This window comes from Madurella fahalii, assembly GCF_045866475.1.
Source record: "Madurella fahalii IFM 68171 DNA, scaffold_6, whole genome shotgun sequence".
Classification (NCBI taxonomy): Eukaryota; Fungi; Ascomycota; class Sordariomycetes; order Sordariales; genus Madurella; species Madurella fahalii.
Window position 1 is genome coordinate 2281127 of NW_027263976.1, and position 24561 is coordinate 2305687.

The 24561-nt window shown below is 56.7% G+C and overlaps 6 protein-coding genes across 6 annotated transcripts; 4 read left to right on the forward strand and 2 right to left on the reverse strand.

The window, feature by feature from the left end:
• Positions 1-999: 999 nt before the first annotated feature.
• MFIFM68171_10713 (USP domain-containing protein) lies at positions 1000-9452 on the forward strand (the record flags this gene model as incomplete). Its single annotated transcript, XM_071066132.1, has 13 exons — positions 1000-1702; positions 1790-1943; positions 2000-4703; positions 4767-5127; positions 5191-5497; positions 5559-5784; positions 5843-5955; positions 6007-6218; positions 6279-6848; positions 6907-6958; positions 7013-9174; positions 9236-9295; positions 9370-9452. The coding sequence occupies 13 exons, from the start codon at positions 1000-1002 to the stop codon at positions 9450-9452; spliced, it is 7707 nt and encodes a 2568-aa protein (XP_070922233.1).
• Positions 9453-11807: 2355 nt separating this feature from the next.
• On the forward strand, positions 11808-13772 carry MFIFM68171_10714 (VHS domain-containing protein; the record flags this gene model as incomplete). The annotated part of the gene is made up of 2 exons (XM_071066133.1): positions 11808-12454; positions 12512-13772. 2 exons carry the CDS (start codon positions 11808-11810, stop codon positions 13770-13772), a joined length of 1908 nt encoding a protein of 635 aa, XP_070922234.1.
• Positions 13773-14111: 339 nt separating this feature from the next.
• Positions 14112-15365, reverse strand: CDC23 (Anaphase-promoting complex subunit 23; the record flags this gene model as incomplete). Its single annotated transcript, XM_071066134.1, has 1 exon — positions 14112-15365. One exon carries the CDS (start codon positions 15363-15365, stop codon positions 14112-14114), a length of 1254 nt encoding a protein of 417 aa, XP_070922235.1.
• Positions 15366-16145: 780 nt separating this feature from the next.
• On the forward strand, positions 16146-18672 carry AVO1 (Component of a membrane-bound complex containing the Tor2p kinase; the record flags this gene model as incomplete). Its single annotated transcript, XM_071066135.1, has 3 exons — positions 16146-16168; positions 16219-18487; positions 18553-18672. 3 exons carry the CDS (start codon positions 16146-16148, stop codon positions 18670-18672), a joined length of 2412 nt encoding a protein of 803 aa, XP_070922236.1.
• Positions 18673-19903: 1231 nt separating this feature from the next.
• MFIFM68171_10717 (uncharacterized protein) lies at positions 19904-20414 on the forward strand (the record flags this gene model as incomplete). The annotated part of the gene is made up of 2 exons (XM_071066136.1): positions 19904-19951; positions 20013-20414. 2 exons carry the CDS (start codon positions 19904-19906, stop codon positions 20412-20414), a joined length of 450 nt encoding a protein of 149 aa, XP_070922237.1.
• A 1747-nt stretch (positions 20415-22161) lies between these two features.
• MFIFM68171_10718 (NF-kappa-B inhibitor-like protein 1) lies at positions 22162-23361 on the reverse strand (the record flags this gene model as incomplete). The annotated part of the gene is made up of 1 exon (XM_071066137.1): positions 22162-23361. One exon carries the CDS (start codon positions 23359-23361, stop codon positions 22162-22164), a length of 1200 nt encoding a protein of 399 aa, XP_070922238.1.
• Between the last annotated feature and the right edge of the window lie 1200 nt (positions 23362-24561).

Consider the following 24561-nt stretch of genomic DNA (forward strand, 5'->3'; position numbering starts at 1 on the left):
CTCTTTTAGTTGATCAGTGCAGCAGATCGGCTCGGACCGTCGTTCAGTAGGTTCCATAGAGGCGTGTCCCGTTCTCCGAACCCCAATCTCTAGATCCACACCCTGCCCCGCCTTCTTCGCCTCCGCACCCCTCCGACCGATTCCACCTTCTCTCCCGTCCTCCCGCCAGTGCCGTCACCTTCCTATCCACAAGGCCACAACGGGACCCGCGAGCTCGGACACTGATCTCAGCCCTAGAAGATCTCCAGAGCCGCGGAACATCACAGCAACCTTCTAAGAGCCGATACAACGGCATTCTTTGTTGTCCGTATTTCCTTCCTGGTCCACCCCTCTCTGGCTTTTCACAAAGGTACGTATGGCGTTGCTCTCACCATTCTTCCCTCGCTGGTTTGCGCCTGGGAGTTTTCCGGGCTCCGCCTTCTGGTCTGCTTGTCTGCCTGTCCGACGCCTTTCCTCTTTGGAGCTCGCAGCCTGCCGCAAACCACCAGGCTCTCTCCCACTTACATCAGTGCTTCCCCCAACCAAGCTGCAAACATCCCCCCCCACATACCCCGGCACTCGGAGAGGGCAACGGAGAGAAAAGAAAAACGCAAAGAGGAAACGCGAAGAAGAGGAGCAGAGGGTTATCGCTGTGAACCCGGTTTTACAATTCGGGCTACTGCTTCTTTCGTGTACCCTCCTTGCCAGTTGCACCATCACTCATTCAGCGTTATCTGTTATCTTTTTGTGGGCGCGTCCCACCACAGCTACAAGCAAAGCAGCACCGAAGCTTTGGCCCCTTCGTTGCCTGTGGCTTAAACCCCCCCAGCACAATCAAGCAAACCCTCAAACACCCCACCTCCCACCACCTCTTGCCTCAGCGAGCTCATCGCAAACCACGGCAACACATGCTAACGCCTGCGGGATCAAGAAGCTGTCGCCGAGCTTCCCCGTGTGGAGCTCACCGGTCTGCGGAGCTACAGCCGCAGCCTTCCCAGGTTTCCCGTTTGCGCAAGCCAGATGGCTCAAGCTTCAATAGCCGACCCGTCGAGAGAACGTGCTGTCTCCTCTGAGCCTTGCTCAACCCGCCCTAATCCTTTCGACGACGACGACGTCTTGGCCAGGAAGCGTCGTCGCACGTCTCTGGCCAGCGCTTCCCGGAGCCGGTCGGTCGAGACGCTCAATTCTTCCCCGAGCTCGCCCGTCGCGGCCAAGTCAGCCCCGGAGCCGAGGAGCGACTCCGCCATGAAGATCGACCCGGAGCCTGCCATCCCCACCACGCCTGAACGACAGCATATCGAGCCCGAGCCGGCGTCAGGACCGCGCTCCAGCCGCGTCACGATAAATGTGCGGACCCCATTGCGGACCCCATCGCGAACCCTCGAGGCCATCGTCTCGTCGCCTCCGTCTCCCTCGGTCAAGAGTGTCACGCCGCCCGCCTCATCCCCGACCGAGGCTGTCAGGATCAGTGTGGAGGAATCAGAGGCCGCCATGTCGCTGAAAAATGTGGCAATGGACACGCCCCTGTCATCGACGCCGGATAGCGGCAGTCCACCCCTCGAGGTCGTTACCGATGACGAGGCTGACGTCGATGCCCCTTTCACCATATTAGACGGGCCTGGACGGACCCGGGTCCGTGACCCGTCGGCCGCCGTCCCTTTTCACGATGCTACCGAGACATATCTGGATACTGTTATTAGGTTAACACAGTACTTCACGACCCGTAAGCCGCTCCCTCCTCCCCCCCCCCCCCCCTCCCCCCTTTCCTTCAAATGCTCAGTCGGGGAGCTCACACGCTGACATGCCGTAGACGACCAAGTCTCCCGTCACTTTGCCGATTGGATAGAGAACTATCTAGTCTACCTCAAATCCGTTCCGCCTCGTGCAGCAGCCGAGTCGTATTATACACACCGGGAAATATGGCAGCACGTTCCCGAATTGGTTCTCTCCATGGTCAATCGAAGGTGAGTCCAGCAGCGCGGCCTAGACTGGTGAAGAGGCTGACTTTATTTGGCGCCAGGATCCCTTATCCCCGGCTGCGGGATCTCCGGCAAGAGATTTTTACATTTTACAGGTCCTTTGCCAAGCTGACTGCATTCTTTGTCGAGCTTGACCTCAGGGCCCTACGGAACGCAGCCTTGCCTGAGCAAGGCCATCTCCCAAATCTTGCATCACCGCCCTATGCTCAGGCACTCGGTGCACTCGTCCGCCGAGACGAGGTGAATTGGCACTCGTCGCAACCGAACAACGGGGACGACGATTGGAGCTATGCCGCCGAAGTGGCAGAGATTCTAGAGATTTTCCAGAACTGCACAACTGTCCAGGGAGGCTCCCTCGCATGCATCAAGCAGCTTGCCTTGATTGAGCGCGAGCTCATACCCCAATTCCCGAGGCTCACGGATCATCTTGGGAGCCTATGCGTACTCGCGTCAAACATTGTGCAGCAGAGCTTCCGCAGGGCACACAGTCATAGCCAACACATTGCCGAGGTTGCCAGGCAAAACATTATCCGCGGGTATGCCTTGTTTAAGCCCATGTCCGCAACGGTGTCGGACATTGTCGATAGGAATCTCAACCACCTCTCCCTGGACAGCGCCACGAACCTCCTTTCCTCGCTGACCGAGATATATCAAACGTGTCTGGCCACCAACGGCGTCGTCCCTTCGGATATCATCGAAGACCATCGCCGAGCGCACCCGCCCATTGCTCCGCACCATGTGCCCGAGGCTATGGCCTACCACTGGAAATTCACCAAGTTTGCCAAGCTCATCAGGTCCGGACAGATGCAACTCCGAGTCATGGCCGTGACGACCATGTGCGCCGATCTCGTCAACGTCTACCGCAAGTGCAACGAGTCTCTCGGTGAAGAGCCAACGATCGCCTTCTTGAGCTACCTTGCGGACTTCCTCCTTGAAGCAGGACTGGTCAACTACATCCTTGGTCCGACGTGCCACCCAGAGATCACGCTTGAGAGTGGTAACATTGTCGGGTTTCTGGTGGTCTCGGGCACTTACTCTAAAGAGCACACAGACGCTATGTGGCAGACCGTCACCTCGACCCAGGATCCCCGCGTGTCGGACGCACTGATTCGAATGGTTAGCCGCATTACGAATCTCTTCCCCAAAGAGGCCTTGATGTATTTCTGCGAGAAACTCAACACAGTGCCTGTCGAGGTATTTGGGTTGACCATGCGAGAATTCTGCGACCAGGTATTCAAGCAACTCCTCGCCAAAAACGGCGACAGCCTTCTCACCGACTCCGCACCGTTTGACCTTTGCATACGCCTCATCCGCCAGTCCTCGAGCTTTGGCTCGGAGTTCCCGGTCGCGTATCCTGATGTTCAGCAGTTCGCGATACAAAAGCTCGACAGCATCCTGAGCCACGGGCTTGACGAGGAGGGCCGGTGGAAGATTTATTCAGTCTGCCTCAGCGATATCGCGCAGCGATCTCCGTCCACAATAGGGAGTCTCTGGGTGCTTAAAGTGGTAACCCGCTACAATTCTCGAGATTTGCATGGTTTAGCCTCCGAGCATGGCCTGGTGAGGCTCCTGGTTGGAGAACTCGAAGCTGCAATCCCAGCGGCGAGGGCAGCCGGGTTCCCGGCCGTCATCAGCGGGCCCCAAAACGCGCCACGCAAGGATCTCCTCTTGTCGCTGATATTCCAAGAATCGTCATCCATCACCAAATCTCTTGGTTTGAAGCTCTGGGATCTCCTCGTGGGCCCGAAAGCGGCGTGTCAAGAGGACAGGGACGTTGCGTGGCAGCTCCTGAACACGATCATGAAGCGGAGCCAGGGCGGAAATTCCTTCACATCCACATGCTTTTCTGAGTATCTTCCGGCTTTGAACCCTGAGCTCTTCTGTCAGGGCGCTCTTGATTTTGTCCGCGAAGGAGTTTTGCCCGTCGTCAACGATCCGACAAGTATTGTCCTCGACGATGATGATAGCGCAAATCATCCCGGAATCGAGCTGCTCTGGCGGATGATCCTGACCGCACCAAACGGTTCTATCGAGCAGCGGGCAATCCAGACTCTGGTTAGGGACATCTATATTGAGAGCCGATCTATCCAGTCGTTTCCTCATTACCGGGCACGGAAGGTACATCTTGCCCTTGTGAGCCGATGCCTCCGGCAGCTCTCTTCGGCGGCGGCAAAGCTAAAGGCCTTTGCTGACGGCACCACCAGCGGCGATGACGACTCTATGGTGATAGTCGCTACGGATCAACAAGTTCAGGAGCAGGAACTCTTGTTCATCCGCTCCCTGGCAGTCTTGAGTGAGTTCCACAAGCTGCATCAAGCCAAGCCGGAGTTCTCTGCGCCCGACATGAGATCTCTCATCCTAGAGTCTCCAAAGGGCGTTGAGGGAGAGTCCGCTGAGCTCAAGTATCAATCGTTCGACGGCGACACGCAGACAACGGTTATGCCGCTGAACATCGGGAAGCGCAACACGGCAGCATCGCTCCTTGCAAGTCTGCGGGAAGTCACCGGTTTTGAGAGTTATCAGATATACTACCGCGGACGGCCCTTTGTCCCACGCGAACGAGAGATATGCAGGTCTCTGGAGGATCTCAAAATCCACAACGGCATCATCCTTGTCAAACGGGAGCCTCAAGCGCCAATCTCTCCAAGGGTCCGACTAGGAGCGTCCCCAGTGGAGATTGAAATCCTCAGCCGTTTTCAAGAGCTGTGGGAATTTCTCTCCATGGAGGAGAAACTGGCTCGTGAGGTAAGGAAGCGACCCATTAATCACGGTGTGGAATCGGTGTAGCTGACTGTCTGACATTCACAGATTTACAGCTTTTTGGTAAAACTGCCTGCCGATGAGGGTGTCCTCGAATCGATTGACAGCCCATCGTTGTCCTACCTGGAAACTTTCCCACTGGGCCAGCCGTTCAAGTCACTCTACGCAGTGCATGCGCTTCACGAGTATCTCGATTCCCAGCGTCGGACATCGACTATTTCCGTGGTCGATAAGCAAGATGATGAGGCGGACTGGTGGCCTAGTCAGCGCGCAGCCTCTTTGGTTCGAGCCATGTCCCTCGTCGTCCCCGCAGTGTCGGATCCCCAGGTCGCGGCTCAATGCCCAAGCCACGAGTTGCAAATCGAGCTGGCTTCCGCTCTAGTGGAGTTATTAGTTTCTCTGCTCAAAGGTACCGCCATCCTATTCAAGTCATTGGACATCACTCCATTTTCACTCACACTGGAACCCTTAGATCCCGAGCTTCCCGCCTCAACGGCGCAGCTCCTCGATGCGCCCTTGTTGGACCGTCTCCTGGCTATCCTGTCAGTGGCCCTGTCCGCGGACACAGTGGAGAGCGCGACCAAGCATGTACCGCTCTGTCTCCAAAGCATCTTTGAGTCCTGCTCCATGAGCGATGTCTTCATGTCGGCATTTTGCACCCATCCGGAGGTTCCGGGCTTGCTCGGGGATCTTCTGCTCAAGGAGCCGCGAGTCGCAGTGAGACAGAGTATTGCACTGCTCATCGAACAAAAGTGCTGTCCGGTCAAAGACGGCGAGAGGTACAGCCCCCTGCCGATGTTAACCGTTCATATTGTTCTTCTCTAACTCTTTTCCTAACAGCCGCTCGGATTCTTGCCCGACAACCTCCAAATTCCGAGAGTTCCTTTGGCCGCTGATTTCTCGTCTCGTCGGGCCAGCAATCGCTAGCCCGAGCAACTCGGCAGAAGTTCTCAGCTTGTGCTTGGTGATGTTCCAAACATTGCGAGATGATCAGCCTGGAATCCTCAATCTTCGAGATCTCGCCAACGACTGGCTCGAGTTGCTTCTTGGCCATACCACCTCTGAAGTAGGTTTGGGATCCCGGGTGTTACTGCCAGAGGCTCTAACTAACTGTGCCTTTCTAGGATCCGACGAAGCCTGACAATGTCGATTTTGTCGCGAGTAGCCTGATTCGGCTTTTGCATTCCCTGATATGCGGAAGCAGTCGGACAGTACGCCGGGAAATCCTTCCGCCTAGGTTCGTGGCTGCTCCATATGTGCTAGGGTGTGTAGCGCCTGACTTGTGCAGTGGCGTTGCTCGAAAGTTATTTTGGAAGCACCTCTTCCCGGACCCAGATGACAAGGCGCGGGAACTTGAGCCCAGTGAGCCGATTGTGTTTCCCGAGACGCGCGGTCTGCTCTTGGAGATCATCTTCTCCTTGGTCGAAGACGACCCGACTCAATTCATGTGGCTCCTCGAGGACTTGGACAGGTTGGTGCCGGTGTATCCAAATTCAGAAGGTGAGCGCCACCGCGCGAGATGTGTGATGCATGCCCCACTGCTTACTAGATAAATTCTAGGCGACTTCTACGATTACGAGCTTCCTCAGCAGTTCGAGAGAGCGAAGGCAATTAGAGCGCCTTGCGGCTACCTAGGCCTCCGGAACCTATCCAATACTTGCTATTTCAACTCGCTCTTTGCTCAGCTATTCATGAATGTCGACTTCCGCCAGTTCATGTTGACTGCTACGGTCCAGGATCCCGACCACGCCCAAGGCTTGTTGTTCCAGACCCAGAAGCTGTTCGCATTTATGCAGAATAGCATCCGACGTTTCGCCAACCCCGAAGAGTGCGTGGCTAGCATCAAGACCTACGATGACACGCAGATTGATATAGCCCTCCAGATGGACGTAGACGAGTTTTATAACCTCCTCTTCGACCGATGGGAAGGGCAATTCTTGACGAGCGATGAGAAAAATCGGTTCCGTTCCTTTTACGGCGGCCAACTGGTCCAACAAGTCCGCTCGCAGGAATGCGAGCACATTTCTGAGAGGCTCGAGCCTTTCTCAGCTATCCAGTGCGACATCAAGGGGAAGAGCTCGCTGCAAGAGAGTCTGCAGGCCTATGTCGACGGTGAAATCATGGAAGGAGGTGCGTGCCTGCGTTCCCGAGTGGAGCATGTGCCTCGGTCACCTAATACAGAATGCAGATAACAAGTACAAATGCTCGACTTGTGACCGGCATGTCGACGCCGTCAAGAGGTTCGTTTTGACAATGCTTCCATGCCAAGTGCTTGCCATTGACTACAGGAACAGGGCTTGTCTTAAGGACATACCGGACAACCTCATCTTTCACTTGAAGCGCTTCGACTTCAACCTGCGGACCCTACACCGGAGCAAGATCAATGACTACTTCGCGTTCCCTACCAAGATCGATATGCGTCCTTATACCATTGATCACTTGAGCAATCCCGCCAAAGACAAGTCAGAAGATATCTTTGAGCTTGTTGGCATCCTTGTTCATTCTGGAACGGCGGACTCGGGGCACTACTATTCTTACGTCCGCGAGCGGCCGACAGCCAACGAGACACAAACATGGGTCGAGTTCAACGACGATATTGTCAACTCCTGGGACCCTGCTCTGATGGCAAGCTCGTGCTTCGGGGGTCCAGATTACCAGCCCCATTTCCAGCCAAGCAATCCCGTATATGACAAGCAGTACAGCGCTTACATGTTATTCTACGAGAGGTCATCGTCTCTTGTCAAGAACCAGGCACTGAGCCAGAAATCCGGTTGCTCGATTCCGCTTCGGGTGGAAATACCTGCTGGGATGCAAGAGTACATCCAGGCGGAAAATACCTGGATTCTTCGGAGGCATTGCCTCTATGATCCCTCCCAGATTCAGCTCGTGTGCTTGGCGCTTTTCCAGCTGAAGAGCTTCAACCCCAACGGATGCTCTCGCAACCACGCCATGGAGACACAAGCACTCAGTATGGCCTTGAGTCACCTTGACCAAGTTGCGTCGAGGACGAAAGATGTCCCAGACTTTTGCAACCTCCTCAACCGAATCCGAACCATGTGTCAGGCATGCGTTCGCTGCAGCTTCGCCGTGTACGGCTACTTCACACAATACCCCGAAACTTTCAGGATGATGGTGCAGAGGAACACGGACGCGGACGTTCGCCAAGGGGTAGCCAGCCTTCTGATCCGGCTTCTCCAGGTCATCAAAGCGCAAGTCCCGGTGCAGTACGGTGTGCCACCTCAGGATGGAGACGAAGAAGAGGAAGTGGACGAATTCGACCCCCAGGCATGCGTCATTGCAGGCGTCATCCGCCTATTTGATCAGTTCTGGCAGCATTTCCAAATCAATCTGCGGTCGTGGCCTGAAGTCTTCGACCTCATGCTGTCGTTCGTCAAACTGGGACGCCATGAGCTTGCGGCGTTCCTTTCACAGCCGTTCTTCCTCAAATGGCTGCTCTCGATCGTGTGGGCGGACGCGAACTCGGAGCCAATGCTGACTCCGCAGTTTGCGAAGATGCTGGCGATGGTCTCGAGAAGGCCGGCAGCCCGGCCTCCTTCGTACGAAACCATCATTGCGCTCTTGGATTTCTTGCTTGGAAACATTCGGTTGACCTACACCGAGGCGGGAAGTATTAAAGGAGCCGCCAACGCTAGGGAGCGCGTGAAGCTCCAAACTGACCTGGACCAGCCTTTTGAGATTACGAGAAGTGAGGCCGAGATCCTCCACATGTTCTGCCGCACAGCTCCCGTGAACATTTTCTTCGACCGACTGATATCCATCGGTCAGAACCCAGCGGCGACGTATTCGGTCATCGGAAATCTGATAACGCAGAGTCAGCAACTCGAGGACGGGGTCTACCGTACTCTCCGGCACGGGATTAGCGGGCAAATAACTCAGTACAACGTCACGCCCTACCTCCGCGTGGCTGGTGCCGTCTTCTGCCGCGTGGCAAGCCAGGCACAACTAATCAACGACCTAATTAGGCATGTATCGCAGCAGTGCGTATCGCTCCAGAATTCGGAGGGCAAGGCATTCCTAGACTTCTTGCGGGAGACGTTCGATGGGCCCCGAGAGCGGTCGGGCGAGACAGCGCATGCGATTGTTATGAGCTCGCTCGACCATGTGCCCGACTGGGCGCCCAGCATTTTGGGATATTTTGACCCAGCAGTATGCGAGGAGGCCGAGGTGTTCTTGCAAAAAAAGATTTTCCAGCACCGCGCTTTCCGGCTGCCGGGTGGCGAAGACTCGGAACAAGTAGCGGAACTGGCTGAGAAGATTAAGAGCACGGCCAGGGCACTGGGAACGAGATGTCTCTGGTACTTGCGCGATAATTATGTGGTCCGGAACGTCGAGGTGACGGAGCGCCTCGTCAGCGGCTTGCAGCGGGTGATCAAGCAGTGCAGCAAGTATTTTGACGACGATGACGAGGGACAGAGTTTTGTTCAGCTGAGCCAGGGTGAGCCTTTCGCTTTGCCTTGCAAAAACTCTAGGAGAAGGTGAGGCTAACAGTGAGACAGGCGTCTTCGAGTCACTGACCCGACTCATGGTCGTTGACGAGCTGGAGGAGGACGGCTCTGGTATGTATTACAGCGACTCTGAGAGCATCGCGTCCAGCAACACGGCTGGCTGATACCAGACCACGGCTTTGCAGACTGGGAGAACTCGTCGGTGTGCTCTGGCCAGTTGGACAACTTTGGAGAGCTTGCGACGGGCGAACAGCAGGGAGACATGTAGTGAAGCGGAAGGGGTACTATTACGAGTTCACCGCGTCGGATCGCTCACGGTTCCGGCTTCTTACGACCACCTTTCCATTCCGCCCGTTGGGCATCACGAGGCCATGAGACCACGACTACCGCCAAAAAGGAGCCGGTCATTGGGTGGAGGGTTTTTTTCGAGGTGCATGCCACCAATAATAGCACAAACAACAAATTCAGCATTGTCCTGGGAGCGGGCGGCGTCTCGGGGAAAAAACATGGATCGGCATGGGGTCGACACTAGGCATGGGTCATTGGTCATTGGTCATTTTTTTTTTTTTCCTTTCCCACCTGGGAGCAAGGCTTCTCCTCTGCACACGGGGGTGAAGTTCTGGACGGATAGAGGAATGGGTCTTTTTGGGTGGTGGGGGGGTTGGGGAGGTTGGGGGGTCGGATCGGTCACTGTGTCGTTAGATTGAGTAATTTGCATCATGGGGGACCTCCATAGACGGCCAGCTGCTGGCGGTGACGAGGACGGCTGGTCGGATTGACCGGGCTTTATTTTTGCTCTTGGCTTTGGTTTGTTTTTCATTCTCTTATGGGCCATTTCCTTTCTTCTCCTCCTTTCCACGGGTATGGAGTCTACAGCACTTGGGACTCTGAAGTCTAGCAAGGCAGCCTAGGTAGCAAAATAGCAATGGAATGGTAGTTGCTAATCTGTGGGCAGCAACGTATCCCGTAGGTGGTGATGGGTTGGCCTGCAACGAACCACACCGTAATTACAAACACAGTCTTTGTGTCGTGTTTTTCTGATATCTGATGTGTCACTCCAGAGAATGGAGAATCTGAGTCTCAAACTAAACGCTGCCACTCGACCGCCAATCATGAGCTATGGAATGCCGGGGTTCCATGGGGACTGGATCCAGGATACCACAATGGTAAAAATAGGTCAACCACAGGCATCCATCTCGACGGGGCTGTTTGGCGTTGTGGTTGGCCTCTCGCCAGCGACAGTTTAGACGCCCGGACCGGCGATTGGTTGGATTGGCGATGCGGGACATCCGCACCGGTTGAAGCAAGACGCCCAGGGCAAAGCTTGGCTTTGGCGCTATTTTCGGGATGGGACCCTCCAGCCGGACCCCGGTGGGGCCTGCGCGAACTGCGGGGTAATTAACCTAAACGGCACAAAGGTGCGTGTTAGCCGCCGAGATCCCTGGCTTGTAGTGCTCCTTCGCACTTGTCCGCATCACCACGCGGCGGCCACTGGGCGTATGAGGGAGCGGGATGGGGCGTTCGTTAGTTGTGCGTGCGCGTGCTCGTGCTTTTGCCGAGGTTGTTGTTTCTTATTCTTCTTCTTCTTTCTCGTTTCGTTTTGGGGGCCCCAAGCCCGATGGTTTGGTTGGGTGGGTACGTATAGGTCGGCAACGGGATCTGCTGGCGAGGCGGATTTGGAGAGACATGATTGTATCAAACTCAATCAATGGATTCCTTTCAACTCTTCTCTATTTTTCTTTCGTTACCGATTGGGGCACATTGATACGGTAATCGTAGCAAAATCCCCAGCTTATGTCGAGGTACAGCGAGTCCAGGATGGAATGGAAGGCTGCGCCGGCAGTCTTGGCCTCGTCCATTGATGAGGTCAGGTTGCTCTCGCTAGCGCGGCAGACACGTCTTCCGGGCCCATCACCACATCACACAGCAGCTGCAGAGCGCTTCGGCCAGCATTCAATAACACCCCCCCCCATGTCCGACATGCATGAGCTGCATCTGCTCACACCGGGTACACGCCAACAAGAGATGAAGCAGAATATATTTAATCATTCGAGTGACCCGTCCCAGCGGGCAATGCCGTGTGCAACGACATGAAACGCGGTTCAACTGAGATTCGTCCCATCAGTCGTGTTTGTTTCACCTCTTCATCTCCCAAACTCTTATTCTTGCTGCTGGTCATCACGGCTCGTAGCCGCCCAATCTTTTTTTATTCGACCCCGTTCTGGCCTAGCAGCATCAACCACCCACCCTTTTTTCATTACCGTCTCTATCCCCGCTGTTTCGTTTCTTTGTTTGGATTCCACGCTGCCTTTCCAGATCGGGTCTTGAAACGTCCATTCAGATGCGAACTGCCAGATGCTGTGCAGGAGATCTCTTAAATTCGGCATGTTGGCCCTCGTTTCCACTCTTGAAGGATCGTGTTTGGGGTTCTAGGTTCTTCAGCCACAAGGCCGCCAACCGAGATTGTCCCATCTTCTCCGCCACACCTGTTGGTTGTAAGGGGGCATCGAGTTGTTGAGATAATCACTGTGGTTTATTATCACTTGGGGGGACCAGTAATTCCTTTTTTTTTTTTTTTTTTTCTCTCTGCCCCAGGGCGATACCATCCATCGAAGCCGTCAGCATGGCTTCCGCTCCGTGTCTTAGGCGACGCATCTCTTCGCCGCTTGAGGCCGGCCCTTCTGTTGCCGACGGCCACCTCCTTCCCAGCAGAGTTAGCGAGGCTCTCGAGTACGCGTCTAAAAAGTTGGGAAAGAGAGCGGCTCATATCACTCTGCTCGTTGTCCGCCAGGCGTACCAGCTGCCTGCCTTGCCCACCCTTTCTCCCACATCCAGTGCCGCATCACCACCCATCTCAGTCGCCTCCAGGATAGACGCTCTAAAACAACTCATCCGGCCGAGCAATTCAGGGGAAGGCCAAATACTAGAAAGGATACTCCACGTCCACCTCGACCACTACCGCAGTGGCACTGCATCCCCCGCTTTCAGCGAGGTCTCGACTCCCTCCACCGCCTCTTCAGTATCGACTTCCGACTCGACCTTCAGCCATCGACGGTGGCCAGGCAGCCCGGCAACATACGGGAGTGCTCCGATAACGCCAGCCACGCCATTTTCCGTCATGTCCTCGATGTCAGGAGCAGACAGCGCCAGCGCAGCATCAGGGGCCAGCCAGTTTGGCATCAAGCTCGTCTACGCCCACCCGTTGAGCCCGCGCGAGGAGAAGACGCTCTCCCAAACACTCGACAAGGCAGTGAAGAAGTTCAAGCTGGAGTAAGCTCCCGTGATTGCCGGCACATTCAGTGTACGAATGCTAACCCCTGGCAACAGCCCTGTCTGGCTCCCCCAACCCGTATCTCCGTCTACTCTCGGCCTGCCTGTCGATCTGGTGTGGAAGTCGACAACGCAGAACGAAGCGCTCTTCTCATCAGATCATCTCACCCTCCTCTCACTCGACCACCTATACACTTTCCGCACAGCTCTACAAGCCTACTCGCGCAGCCAGGCCCTCGGCAGTCTTGAAGATGCTGTCGACGAACTACGCCGCTTATTCCTCGCCAACTGCCGGCGCACACTACGGAAGAGCACCCTCCTCACCGCGTACCGCTGGCTCGACCCCGTTAGCGAGGCCGCCTTGGCTGACGTCTGCCGCATGTATGAACGCGCATACGGAGGGATCGAGCGCGAAAGCGGCGTAGAGAATGACATTGACCCTGTTCCCACCTGGCCGCTTCCCGATGGCAGCAACCTGGGGTCTGGGCAACCTGCAAAGAGGATGGCCATGGCCATTCTAGACAGCCGGCAGCAACAATACCATGAACCGCCACAACCGCGCTCCGAAACTCCCATCCACGACAGCCCGTGGACCGACAAGGAGATCCTCCTCTCCACCACCGACTTCGACGCGGATGAGCAAGAGCAATCCGACGACCTCGCAGCCATTGAAGCCTGGTACCGCCACGTCTCCATGAGCGCGATCAACCCTCTGCGCTGCCACCCAGCCGCAGTTACCACTGTCATCCTCCCCCCTTCTCCCTCACCATCACCTCCGCCGCCACCGCCGCCGCCAAAATCCCCTATCCGTTTCCAGCAGCAGCAGCAGCAGCAGCAGGCTGAGGCCGGGCAGACAGCCCAGAAACTACGCGCCCCACCGCCAGGCCGCACCCTCGCTCTCAAACTCCAAACAACCTTTGACAAAACCACCACAACCACCACCACCAAGCCCCGACAACCTCAACAGTCCCAAGAACAACCGACCCAAAGTCCTGAAGAGGAGAAGGAGGAGGAGGAAGAAGAAGAGGACTTAACAGCGCGTCCCAACAGCGCAATCAAGACGCAGTCCTTTGCCAACCTCCACTGGTCACCCAATGGCCACAACAGCATCTCCATCGATGGGAGGTTACTGCTTCCCGGTGGTGGTGATGGTGGACAGCCATTAGAAGCAGAAGAGGAGAGGGCGGAGGAAAGGGTCGGGCCGATGACGCCGCACGGATATGACGACATCTCGCCGATTACGAGAGGCGAGTGGGGTTTTTTGATGGGCGGGCCTGGCGGGTTGATCGGGCGGGTTGCCAAGGTTGAGATGTGCTGAGTTACCCATAGGCAGCGGGCCATGAGAGTCGGGATTGGGGGGGAGGGGGTGAGCTGGGTTGACAGGCTGGCGTGACGGCTGGTTTATCGGGAGGGAAATGAGTGACTTGCGGATTGCATATCCCATCGACTGCGCTGTATATAATTGCTTGCTCCCACGCAGGCGGAGGCAAAGGGTACCATACCATACCGTCCCCGAATCAGTATGCTGTTCCGGGTACATTATTTTCTGGTAACGGGGTATCATCCTATCCTCCGCTTCACCTCCCCTCCAACGGCAAATAAAACCGCCCCGCCCCGCCCCGCAACCCAACCTTCCCACCCCAGCAACAAAGTGGGCTCACTTCCATCCATACCGCCCAGCGGCGTCCCGCTTGCTCCCTTTCGCCCTCGCGAAGCTGTCCTCGAGCGCGCTCTGGTTGCTCTGCGCCATGTTCACCACCTGCCGCAGGCTGTGCTTGCCCGACGCGATCGACCGCACCGGGTTGTACACCTGCTCGCCCGACGCCCGCAGCGCCTCGTTGCGCGCGTACTCCTGCTCCATGTCAAAGTTGATGACCTTTGCGTTGGGCGGCATGATCGCTGACGCATTGTCCCGGGCGTTGGGGCGGCCAAAGAGCTCGCGGCGCGCGGCCGGGGTAAGGTCGAGGGAGTCGGCTAGGGATGTCAGGGTATGCTGTTGCGGGGGGTGTTGCGGAGACTGTTGCGGGAGCTGTTGCGCGGGTGGGTGCTGGTAAGTCGGGTAGGCCGAGGTAACGGCGTCTTCTTCATACTCGGCGGCGGTGGAAGTGCCGGTTTGATCGTTGGTGAATAGAGGTTCGTAGGTCCCTGTGGCGGCGGCTGTGGGAGCGGCCGACGGGGAGGCATCGTCGTCTCCCATAGAAAAGAGAGAGATCTTCTTCCGTTTCGGAGGTTCTTGTTCTATGCTTGGCGGCACCGCTGCTGTAGCCGCTGCCGTTGGGCCGTTTTGGACGGTCGTCGCACTAGGGGTCGTGCTGGCTGCTGCGGCGGGGGCGCCTTTCTTGCTCTTCACCGGCGCCTTTTTCCTCGCAACGGAAAGGGGCTTAAACATGAGCGGTTTGCCCACAAGCTTCACCTCTTCTTCTGGCTTCTGGCCATCAGGTATGGACGGGCCTCTAGAGTTTGGCGGGTTCAGATCCAGCCCTGAAGCGTCCGCGGTGTTTGTGTCGCCATCGCCATCCTCACTGGTATCAACATTGTTACCGCCCCTGATAAATGCCGGCTCGGCAGCCGTCCTCAGATGTATCCCGGGAGCAGGAGCACTGCCTGATTTCTTTACGGCCCCAGTTGCGGCTGATGCGGCGTTTTTCTTGGGTGGCGGCAGAAACGAGCCGAGGTTGCTAAACCTGCTGCTGCCCGCCGTCTTGACGCGCTTCGCCGGCGGCTGTTCAGCTTCGACAGTGGTTTCGGAGCCCGCGCTGGCGGTAGGAAGGTTGACCACGATCTTGCCACGATCGAGCAGCTTCTGGAAAGGCTTCTTTGGCGCCGCTGAGGTCGACGTCACGGGCGCTGTCGGCTTCTGCTGGACGGCTTCGGATTCGGATTCCGAGTCAGAATAATCGACCAAACCCATTGTTGCGGTTCTGCGTGGGCGATTTGGCTGGTGACGATGTCGTGAGGTCTTGGATGCAGGCGGAGAGTTTGGCTCGGCCGCCGTCGCATTCGCCCCAGAAAATCGAGCTGCTGCAGCTGGGTCAACCAGGGCGCACGCTTATTGATAAGATATGGTTACCAAGCATGGCGTACTGTAACTGTAATGTACTCCACGATCGAGCCAAGGGACTGTTCAATCGACCCTCGAATCGCCGCCAGAAAACCAGTCGGTGGCGTTGTTTTGACTTTATGCGTATTCCTAACGCGCTCGGCATCAACGCATGTCTTAAGGATCCGACATATTTATTTTCTCTGTCCCCGTTCTTTTCGGTTGCGGTCCTGTGTTCGGTGTGATAGGTACTTGAATCGTCCCCACTTTGAGTCCTTTGTTACCGCGACGGGACTTGGGATTGGCGTTTCACTGGGCCGAGTCCCATCCCCACTCCATTCAACGGGTCCCCTTCCCCGGCTCCAACGGTCCCCAACTTATCACCGTGGCTAACATCGCCCGATATCACTAGCTTTACTTTCTCCTCACTTCCTGTCATTCCTTTTCCGTTTAAGTAACCTCGTCCTTCAGTCATCGGACGAGACACCCGACTGCAGCTTCCTTTGTCCCTTCCAGTCTAAGGCGCTCATTCTATTCTCTGAGTGCGTCGAATTCGGATACCAACTTGACATTCTCCACCAGCTGTAGAAGTGCCCACGATACGGATACTCAACAGCAACACGTCGCAATACATGCGCGGTATGTGCGACCATGTCGGTGATTCAAGTTGAAGAGTACGAGCTCCTATGATCCCAGTGGATGCCAGACTGCTGACCATCTCCAGTTTGGTCCTGTACCAGTTGCGGACCAGCTATCTCAACGACATTGCCGACGGCGTGGGAGAGCGTCTCTTCACTTTGAATGAGAGCCTCCTCAATTCGGCGCCCTTCAAGGCTGCGGGGTGGCGTCCGGACCCCGCTCTCATCAAGAGAACCCACTCGCCACCCATTCCCACCGCCGTCGCCTCCGAGTATTTTCAGGCGCCCAGGCTCGCCGGGCTTACCCTCGAAGATGAAGGCGAGGAAGGTAACTTGTTCCCAGAAGATGCCCCCGAAGCCGTGGGTCCCAGTTTGGCGACGAAACGGCGGCGGCGGCGCGAACAGATGGAGGAGGACGACAGCAGTGATTTGAGCGACGAGAGCGACGACGAGCCAGACCAGCGTGCTGCGCAGCAGATCAAATTCGCCAAGATGCCGGTGCGGAACCGCTCGGGGTCTTCGCCGCTTCAGTCGTCCAATCTTCGCCAGACGACCACCCTGTCTTCGCCCCGTCCGGCGACCAGAAGGGGATCGCAGTCCGCGCTGGAGACGGTAAAGGAGAGAGCACGACGCGACACCGTGACCAGCAGCGAAGTATCGTCGGAAAACGAATTTGATGCGTCGGGCTTCCATAAGCACCGGGAGGCGGCACGGGCAGCTGCCGCTCGCGCCACCAAGCTGTCCGTCAAACTAAACACAGAGCCTATCGAGGGGGTCAAGCGCCAGGGGAGCGAGCTTCTGGAGGAGGAGGAAGATGACTCTGACGCTTCGGATATGTCCTCGGCTTTTATCGAGAGCATCGATTCTGCGTCAATCCTAGATGCTGTCAAGAATCCTCTGAATGCATCCCCTGGCGCTCCTCCCCGAGATTTCGCACGGAGATCTACCATACGCAGGTCGGCCGTCCCTCCGCCGCTACAGATGTCTGTTGGAGAGCTGCCACCTCCACGGCCCATGAGCACCATCCGGCCACTGAGCATGATGCAGCCCAAGAGCTTGCTCTCGGCCGCCTTGAAAGCGAAGAAGACAAAGCCGGCCCTCCCATTCGACGGCTTCGCTTCGCTCTCCGGACAGGGCGATCCTAATCCCATCACGCTGCGGATCTATGCCCCGTTTTCCAGAACCCCCTCGAAGCCCTTCGAGGTCCTTATCAGGCGGACGGTTCATCAAGGCGAGGGCGGGGACAGGGTCGTGACAGTTGCCGATCTGATTGGCCTCAGCCTATGGCGCTACAACGAGGAGAAGTTGGAACCGCCGCTTCCCAACGACAAGCTGAATGTAAACTGGTGGGTGCTGCGCATGGTTGAAGAAGACGGCGAGCTTGACGACGATTTTCCACCTCTCGAACGCAAGAAGCCACTGGTTTCATTTACCACGGCCAACAACAAGGCCGGACGCTCCCGCTCCAATTCTAAGGTCTACGACATATTTGCCCTGGCGCCGGCTTCGCAAGATGAGTTTGAGGAGAACCAACGCACCACGCCAGAATTTGAACAAGAAGGAAATGCCGAGGAGGATGACAAGGATCCGACGCCCCGGAGCACCCCACGCCCAGAAGCTGTCCTGCACGTTCCCGCCCAGCCCCGAGAGAATCCGCTGCTGAACACGGCATACCGCGCAAATACAACCATGTTCGCCGACATGCCCCAGTCTCAGCCGACAAACGCACCTACCGCGCGCGGAGAGAAGAGGCTGCTGCGCATTCACATCCATTCCTCCGATATCGCTCCTGGGCAGATGCTCACGCTTGATGTTAGCACCGAAACGTGGCTGGCCGAGGTTTTGGACATTGCGTGTCGGAAGCGTCAGCTCGACAAAGCTAACCACGTCTTGAAGCTGCCACATTCGGGGACAGTAGTAATGCTCGACCGTACGGTTGCTTCACTCGGTAGCATCACCGACTTGGACCTCTACCGGCGCCGCTTCGCCACAGACGGTCCCCTCATCATGACGGGATCGCCCAGCAGCTCATCACCCAGGCCGCTTCTCTTTAGCGATAACGCAAGCTGGACCAAGACCAAGAGGTCAAAGCTCCTGGGGACTCACCCGCTGGCCAAAGAAGTGCTGAAGCAGGACGAGCTCGGCGTCGGGTCCAATTACAAGAAGTACACGGTCTGGCGGAAGCAACCAATGCGATTGTTGTCGGAGAAATTATTCGCCATTGACGGGGATTACATCCATATAATGCCTGCGTCTGGCGGCAAGATGGCCGACGGAGACGGCAAGTTGACTACAGTCCACTTTAGCAATGTAGTAGGATGCAAGGTGTCTCGAAAGCATCCCACCAATTTCAAGGTACGTCGTTGGCGAGATTACCCGATCCTTGAGCCAAAATTACTTTGCTAATGGTCAAAAACCAGCTTGTTGTGTACAAATCGACCGAGAGCAAGAGATACGACTTTGTGACGAGCAGCCAGGAATATGCAGCTGAGATAGTCGAGGAGCTCAAGAATCGTATCTCCCCCTATCGGGACGTCTGAAGGCCCTGCAGCAATCACGAGCCGAGCAATACGAAAAGGCACTCGTCAGCCCCCGCGGCCGAGAGCGGACGGGAGGCGGCATTTGAGACAACGACGTTTGGATGCGCGTCCCCTCGGGTTAAATCCTAGCAGCTCGGTTTCCGATTGAGACGGATACCTCTACACATGCGACAAAGTGCGGGCCCACGGCATGCGTTGACTGAGTTGGTGGCGACTTCATGTAAGGGAGACCAGATCCACAGCATCTGGGCGGCCCTCAAGCCCCATTGGATGACGAATACTAGCAAACCGACCTCGGGTCAACTCGGTTCGTCGAAATAAAGTTGGCAATCCCTGTCCGCCGAGCAGCGTGGCTGCAGCAGATGTTGCAAGGGGGGATTGATGGGAATAGAGCGGCTAAATATCCAAACGCTTCCTTGCAGTAGCAGTGGGCTAGTGGAAGCAAAGCAATCCGAGATCCGTGCTTCTCGCGTTTGCTTCCCCAGCGGATTCTAGGCCGGACCCTTGGTCGTGGAGAAAATGGATGATGAAAAGTTGGCAACGTCACTCCACGAAAGGCCTAAATGGGCTGTCCAGCCTGCTTACCGTTGGACTTCTGATGTGATGGCAGCAATTACTCGCCACGTCGCGCCCGGGAACTACGGAGGCTAAAATGTTCCGCCTGGTACGGTTGACGGTCTGTGGGGCGAACAACTCCACACGATGATGCCATTGCCGCGAGATGGACCAACCCCTTGATGCATTCAACAAGTTTTGTCGCACAGCGGGGACGAGCAAGCTAACCTGGGAGAGTTCCAACCGGCTTGAATCCAGGCTGTGGCCCTTGCATACCTGTAAAGCACACGGGCGTCAAGACAGTGTTCACTTGGATCACCCCCTTCGCCTGCGGTTCCCGGGGTTGCGCGCATTCCACGTCGTGGCTGATGTGTCCTCCCGCCGCCGGCCAAACCCTATGGCAGGAACCATGGTAGCAAATGCTTCGTTATGCTGTGGCTTAGATGGTTCTAGATGCGTGTTACGCATCATAATCGCATGCCTGCGATCCGGACACTTATAAGTAGGTTACCTCGTGGCTGCCCGGCGTTCATCGGACTACCGAGACCTCGCCTTTCCCTTTCCACTTTGCAACAGCTCGCTCGTCACCCGCCTCTGTACACATCTCTTATCACACCCTTCCAAAACGATACCAAAGTGTAATCTATCCCCCTCGGATTCGAAAAGCTATCAGAAAATGCGTTTCACCCCGATCATCATCACCGCCCTCGCCGCCGTGGTCTCGGTACGTTCTTTTCCCGACCCCCATGCCTTACCTACCTAGTACTAACACCCCACCCTATTAGGCCCAGGACACGACCACAGCAACAGGAGTCACAACCGACACGTCAGCCGCGGCGTCCATCTCGTCCTCGTTATCATCAGTCCTCTCGTCAATCAACTCGGCCGCGTCGTCCAGCATCGCCTCGATCACGTCCGACGCCGGCTCGCAGGTGCAGAGCCTCAGCTCGGCGCTCAGCACGGCCACGGGCTCCGACGCGGCCTCGATCAGCTCCGCCATCGAGTCCATCTCGACCTCGGCCGAGTCTGGGGTCAGCTCGGCCACCGAAAGTGCCGGGTCCGCGGCGAGCGACGCCGCGGGCGGTGAGGGAGGAGGCGACAGTGGGGTTGGTTCCTTGGGGGTTGGACAGGGGCTGATGGCGATGGCGGCATTGGTTGCGGGCGGTGTGGCGATGTTTGTTCTGTAAATTTGGTTTTCGCATTTTCTTCATTTTGAGGGGGGTTTGGGGTGGGGTGTGGGTGACGTGTTACGGCAAGGGGGCTTCACAGGGAGGTGTGGTTGGGTTTCATACTACCCCTATGGCTCTCGTGTGGGCATTGGAAGCTGCTGGCGGTGTAACGGATCTCCTTTACAATTACACACGGCAAAGGCTGCCTGGGTTGACTTGAACTTTTCTTTCCAAAGAAAAAAAAAATGAAGCGAAAGGGATGGCCTCGTAACTGCCATATTTGTCGCCTACTAGGACACGAATTGATGGGACACGGGATTGAGTTCCCTCATCTCGTACACGTTTTCGCCTTTCTTTCGTTCCCCACTCACTGTGACACTTTACGGACGCCCCGAGTTTCCTATCATCAACACAAATGACGACACCATCGACCATCTGGGAAGCTCACAAATGTGCTTATGCATGCTTCTGTCCTTCTCTCTTACGTTTCTCTTTGCTAAACGAAACGAATGCATATTTACTACCCCCGCCTGGCATATGTCCATAGATTACCTACTTCGCTCCGCTTCTCACCGTCACGGGTTCCGGAATGTGATGGCGTCAACGATCGCATCGCTCCACCAGGCGGTCCACTTCCACTTATACGAGCGACGCTCCACCGATGGCTGAGATCTACTGCGTCTGTACTTATTAGCCCCGCAGTCTCCTCCCGTCGTGCCTGGAAAATCTCGGATGAAATGGAGCCGGCATCCCCGGGGTTCCTTGGAATAACATGGACATTCCCTGGCCGGAATTCCTAGCGATCCCCTGGGCGTGACATACCCCATCAAGCCTCGAGGTGCAAAACAAACGGGACGAGAGTGAAAGTGGGGAACCTACAGACAAGAACAGCGGGTCGCGATATGTTTCACTCGTTGGCCCTTTAGCGAGACTGTATTTTGTGCTTGGGAAGTTACCGACGATGTCTGGGTCGGAGGAGCAGTCAAATACAGTCAGTGACTAGGTAATTGAGTGCTAGCAGGGTGAGGTGGGATAGCGACCAAACGCATCGATTGCAAGTATGAAAGGATGAAGAAAATTTTGTCTGACCTTGGCCCGAAAGCCAGGGAGGAGAGTTGGACTGGGCGGCAACCAGAGATAGTGCGGCGGATTGACGGGGCTGTCGGATTCGCCGAGGAAGGCATCATCAAGTCTCGCAAGTAGCAGCGGAATCAAGCCCGCTGGCGCCGCCGCGCGGTAGATTCAGGGGAGTGGTCAATCTGTGGTTACCAAGGGTAACTGGCAGACGGGTGGTTGGGAGGAGTGTGTTCGTCTCTAGGCTGGTCAACCCCTAGCTTCATCTTCGCGGCTATGGGCTGACGTTATTTTTATTTTTTATTTTGGCTTCTCCTAACTTGACATACTTTCCTTTGCGGCTTAGACTGCCTAGTTGACCTGTTGAGCTGCCTCAGATGCTCAGTCCGGTCTCTCTCCTAAGTTTGCGGTATCGGGTAGCTGCAAGCTTCGGGTGCGAAAGTGGTCGAGGAGAGGGACCTGAATCGGATTGAGAGCCGAGACACACTAGGCAAGAGACGCATGTGAATCTATTGACATGCTGGGGTAGGTTCGGTTGCCGCGTTTACTTGACGGGGTTTCTATTAGACGGGCGGAGTCCCGAGCCTCTGTGTTATTATTTTTCCTGTCTCTTCGCTTGGAAGGCAAAAACACTCTAGCATCATCATCGCATATCAGCAGGCGCACAACAAACCAAAATGGAAGAAGGCCCTTATCCGCCATTCTTCCGGGTATCATTCCACAACGCATCCACCACCTGAAAAATCCCCGTCACCTGCTTCATAACCTCCTCATCCACCTTCCCCCCCAACCGCTGCTGCAACTTATCCGGATGCCACCTGAACCTCTCTTCCTTCAGCCTCGCCGCAAACTCCTTCTCGCCCACCTCCTCCAGCCCCAGTCCGTGCACGAAAAAGGCCCTGATTCCCTCGGGCGTACGGTCCTCTCCAGGCCAGGGGATGCCCTCGACCGTCGCCGCCGCCCCGACCTTCGCAGCGGCATCCCACTCGGCCCAGAGCCCGACGTAGCGCGCCCACCTCTCCCGCCACCCCTTCCTCCGCCGCCTCTCCTCGCCCCTCCTCAGACTCCTCTCCATCTCGCGCGCGATCCTCTCGCCTTCCTCCCGCCGCCTGCGCGCTTCCTCGCGCTCCTCCTCCCGCCGCGCCCGCGCCTCGAGCAGGCCTGCGTGCGTCTTCTCCCACATCTTCTGGCGCACGTACGCGGCGTACTCCTCGTCGCTCATGCGCTCCAGATGGCCGCCGGGACCGCCGGGGCCGCCCGAGGAGGAAGGGGCCGGGTAGACGTGGATGGGCTGGCCGTAGACGGATTCCCAGTAGGCGGCGCCCTCGTCGTCGGCGAGGGCGTCGAAGAGGGATTCGCGGAAGGCGGTTTCCGGGTCCAGAGGCGGGTCCGAGAAGGGGTCGTTGCCGCCGCCGGCGGTATTGTTGGTTGGGGAAGGGGAGGGGGACCGGTGGCGGTGGCGGCGCCGTCGTTTTGATGCGTCGCTGCGCGCATTGGTGTCTCCGTCTCTCTCTGTGTCCCGGGATCTTTCGCGCCGGTGATGGCGATGGCGGCGGTGGCGGCGGTGGTCATGGTCGTCTTCGTCATCGTCGCCTTCGCGGTGCCGTCGGGATGACGACCTGGACGATTTGGACTTAAAGCGGAATTTGGTTGGCCTGGGAGCTGTGGTTTCGGTGTCCGCCTGTTCCCGTTGTTCGGGCTGGGTTGGGATGTTGCCTTCTGTTGTTCGAGGATCCTCCTCGTTGCGAGGGCCAGATGTGTCAGGGGACATCTTGCTGGCGCGTTTGTGTGTTCTGGAGGCGTCTTCATCACCGCCAGACTCTATCTCTGGCGGATTTATCGAGGCGAGGATGCGCCGCCGTTTCGGTGAGCGAGGCGACTCCATTTCCATCTTCATGATGTCGAGAAATGTTGGAAGTGACGCGGGGCGGCTCAGCCCGTGGCTGCCTATCCCTGCCCGTGGATGTGGCGTCTCAGTGGACCCACTTTGATCAGCTTGTGTACGTACACAGTAGTGGGGCAGCCCTGCTGCCCCTCACCTGGCTGACCGTCATGGCACCTGCCCGGCACCTGCTTTTTGTCTTTCTGAACGATATCGGATTTCAAGGCAAACCGTCCCTCATTGTCACTAATCAAAGTCGCCCTGGGTGTTAACGCTCAGGCTCTGCCTCTCTCCCGGCGGGCGCTAGCAATCCCACGCCCAAGATGACAATCCCCCGTCTCTGCATTCAGGCATCGCCCAACCCCGACATGCGTACATACCACGCTGGAATTGCCCTGGTTTTATTTTCTCTTCTGCTTTTCCCCAGTATTGATTTCCTCCCTTCAGCATCCCGTGGGGTTGCGCAATGCGGTCATGCAGCTCATGCAACCTGTCAGCACTCAAACCGACAAAAATTGCTGCCTCGGTAAGGCTGTGGAGGGCCGTTTGACCCACGCAGGGCAAACCCGAGGGTTCGGATAATGTAACGTCATTGCAGAGTGGCAAAACAACTAACCTCATGTGCCTCAGATCCAATTCAACGGCGCGCACAGATGGGGCGTCAACACCACCAGTCACCCACCGATCTGTCCACTTCGGTCGGCCAGCATATTAACGTGTAGCTGCCGATTCCTTGGGCCCCACTGCCTCTTCAGTCCCAATTTGAGTCTTCTGTGTTGAGCGGCCCGCGTCTGCTGGCCGTCACTGTAGCTGGGATCACCATTTCGGCCGAGCTTCCTAGAAGCCATCTGTGACATTCCGTCCCGACTCAGATGTCACGCTGTCATCTACACCTGCCCCCTGTACTCGGACATCTTTTGAGCAATTTGTCATGGTCTGACTCGGGTCTTCCAAGGTCTCACCGCCGCGATGGCAGGTCTCGGTATTCCTCGTTGGGTAGCACCCGGACGAGCTCGTGTTACATTCCTTGTGCTGATGGTGGAGAGCCGTCCTTCAAATACCGAGAAAGGGTTACATCGTATCGCGGACCCCAAGTTCACTGCCTGCCCGTTTTCGACTTGGCCGTGCCTGTTTCGGACATTTGACGGCGACAAAACCGGCCAGCCCAGTGAGCGCGCGCTAGCCCCACGGGGCGGTTGCAAGTACTGT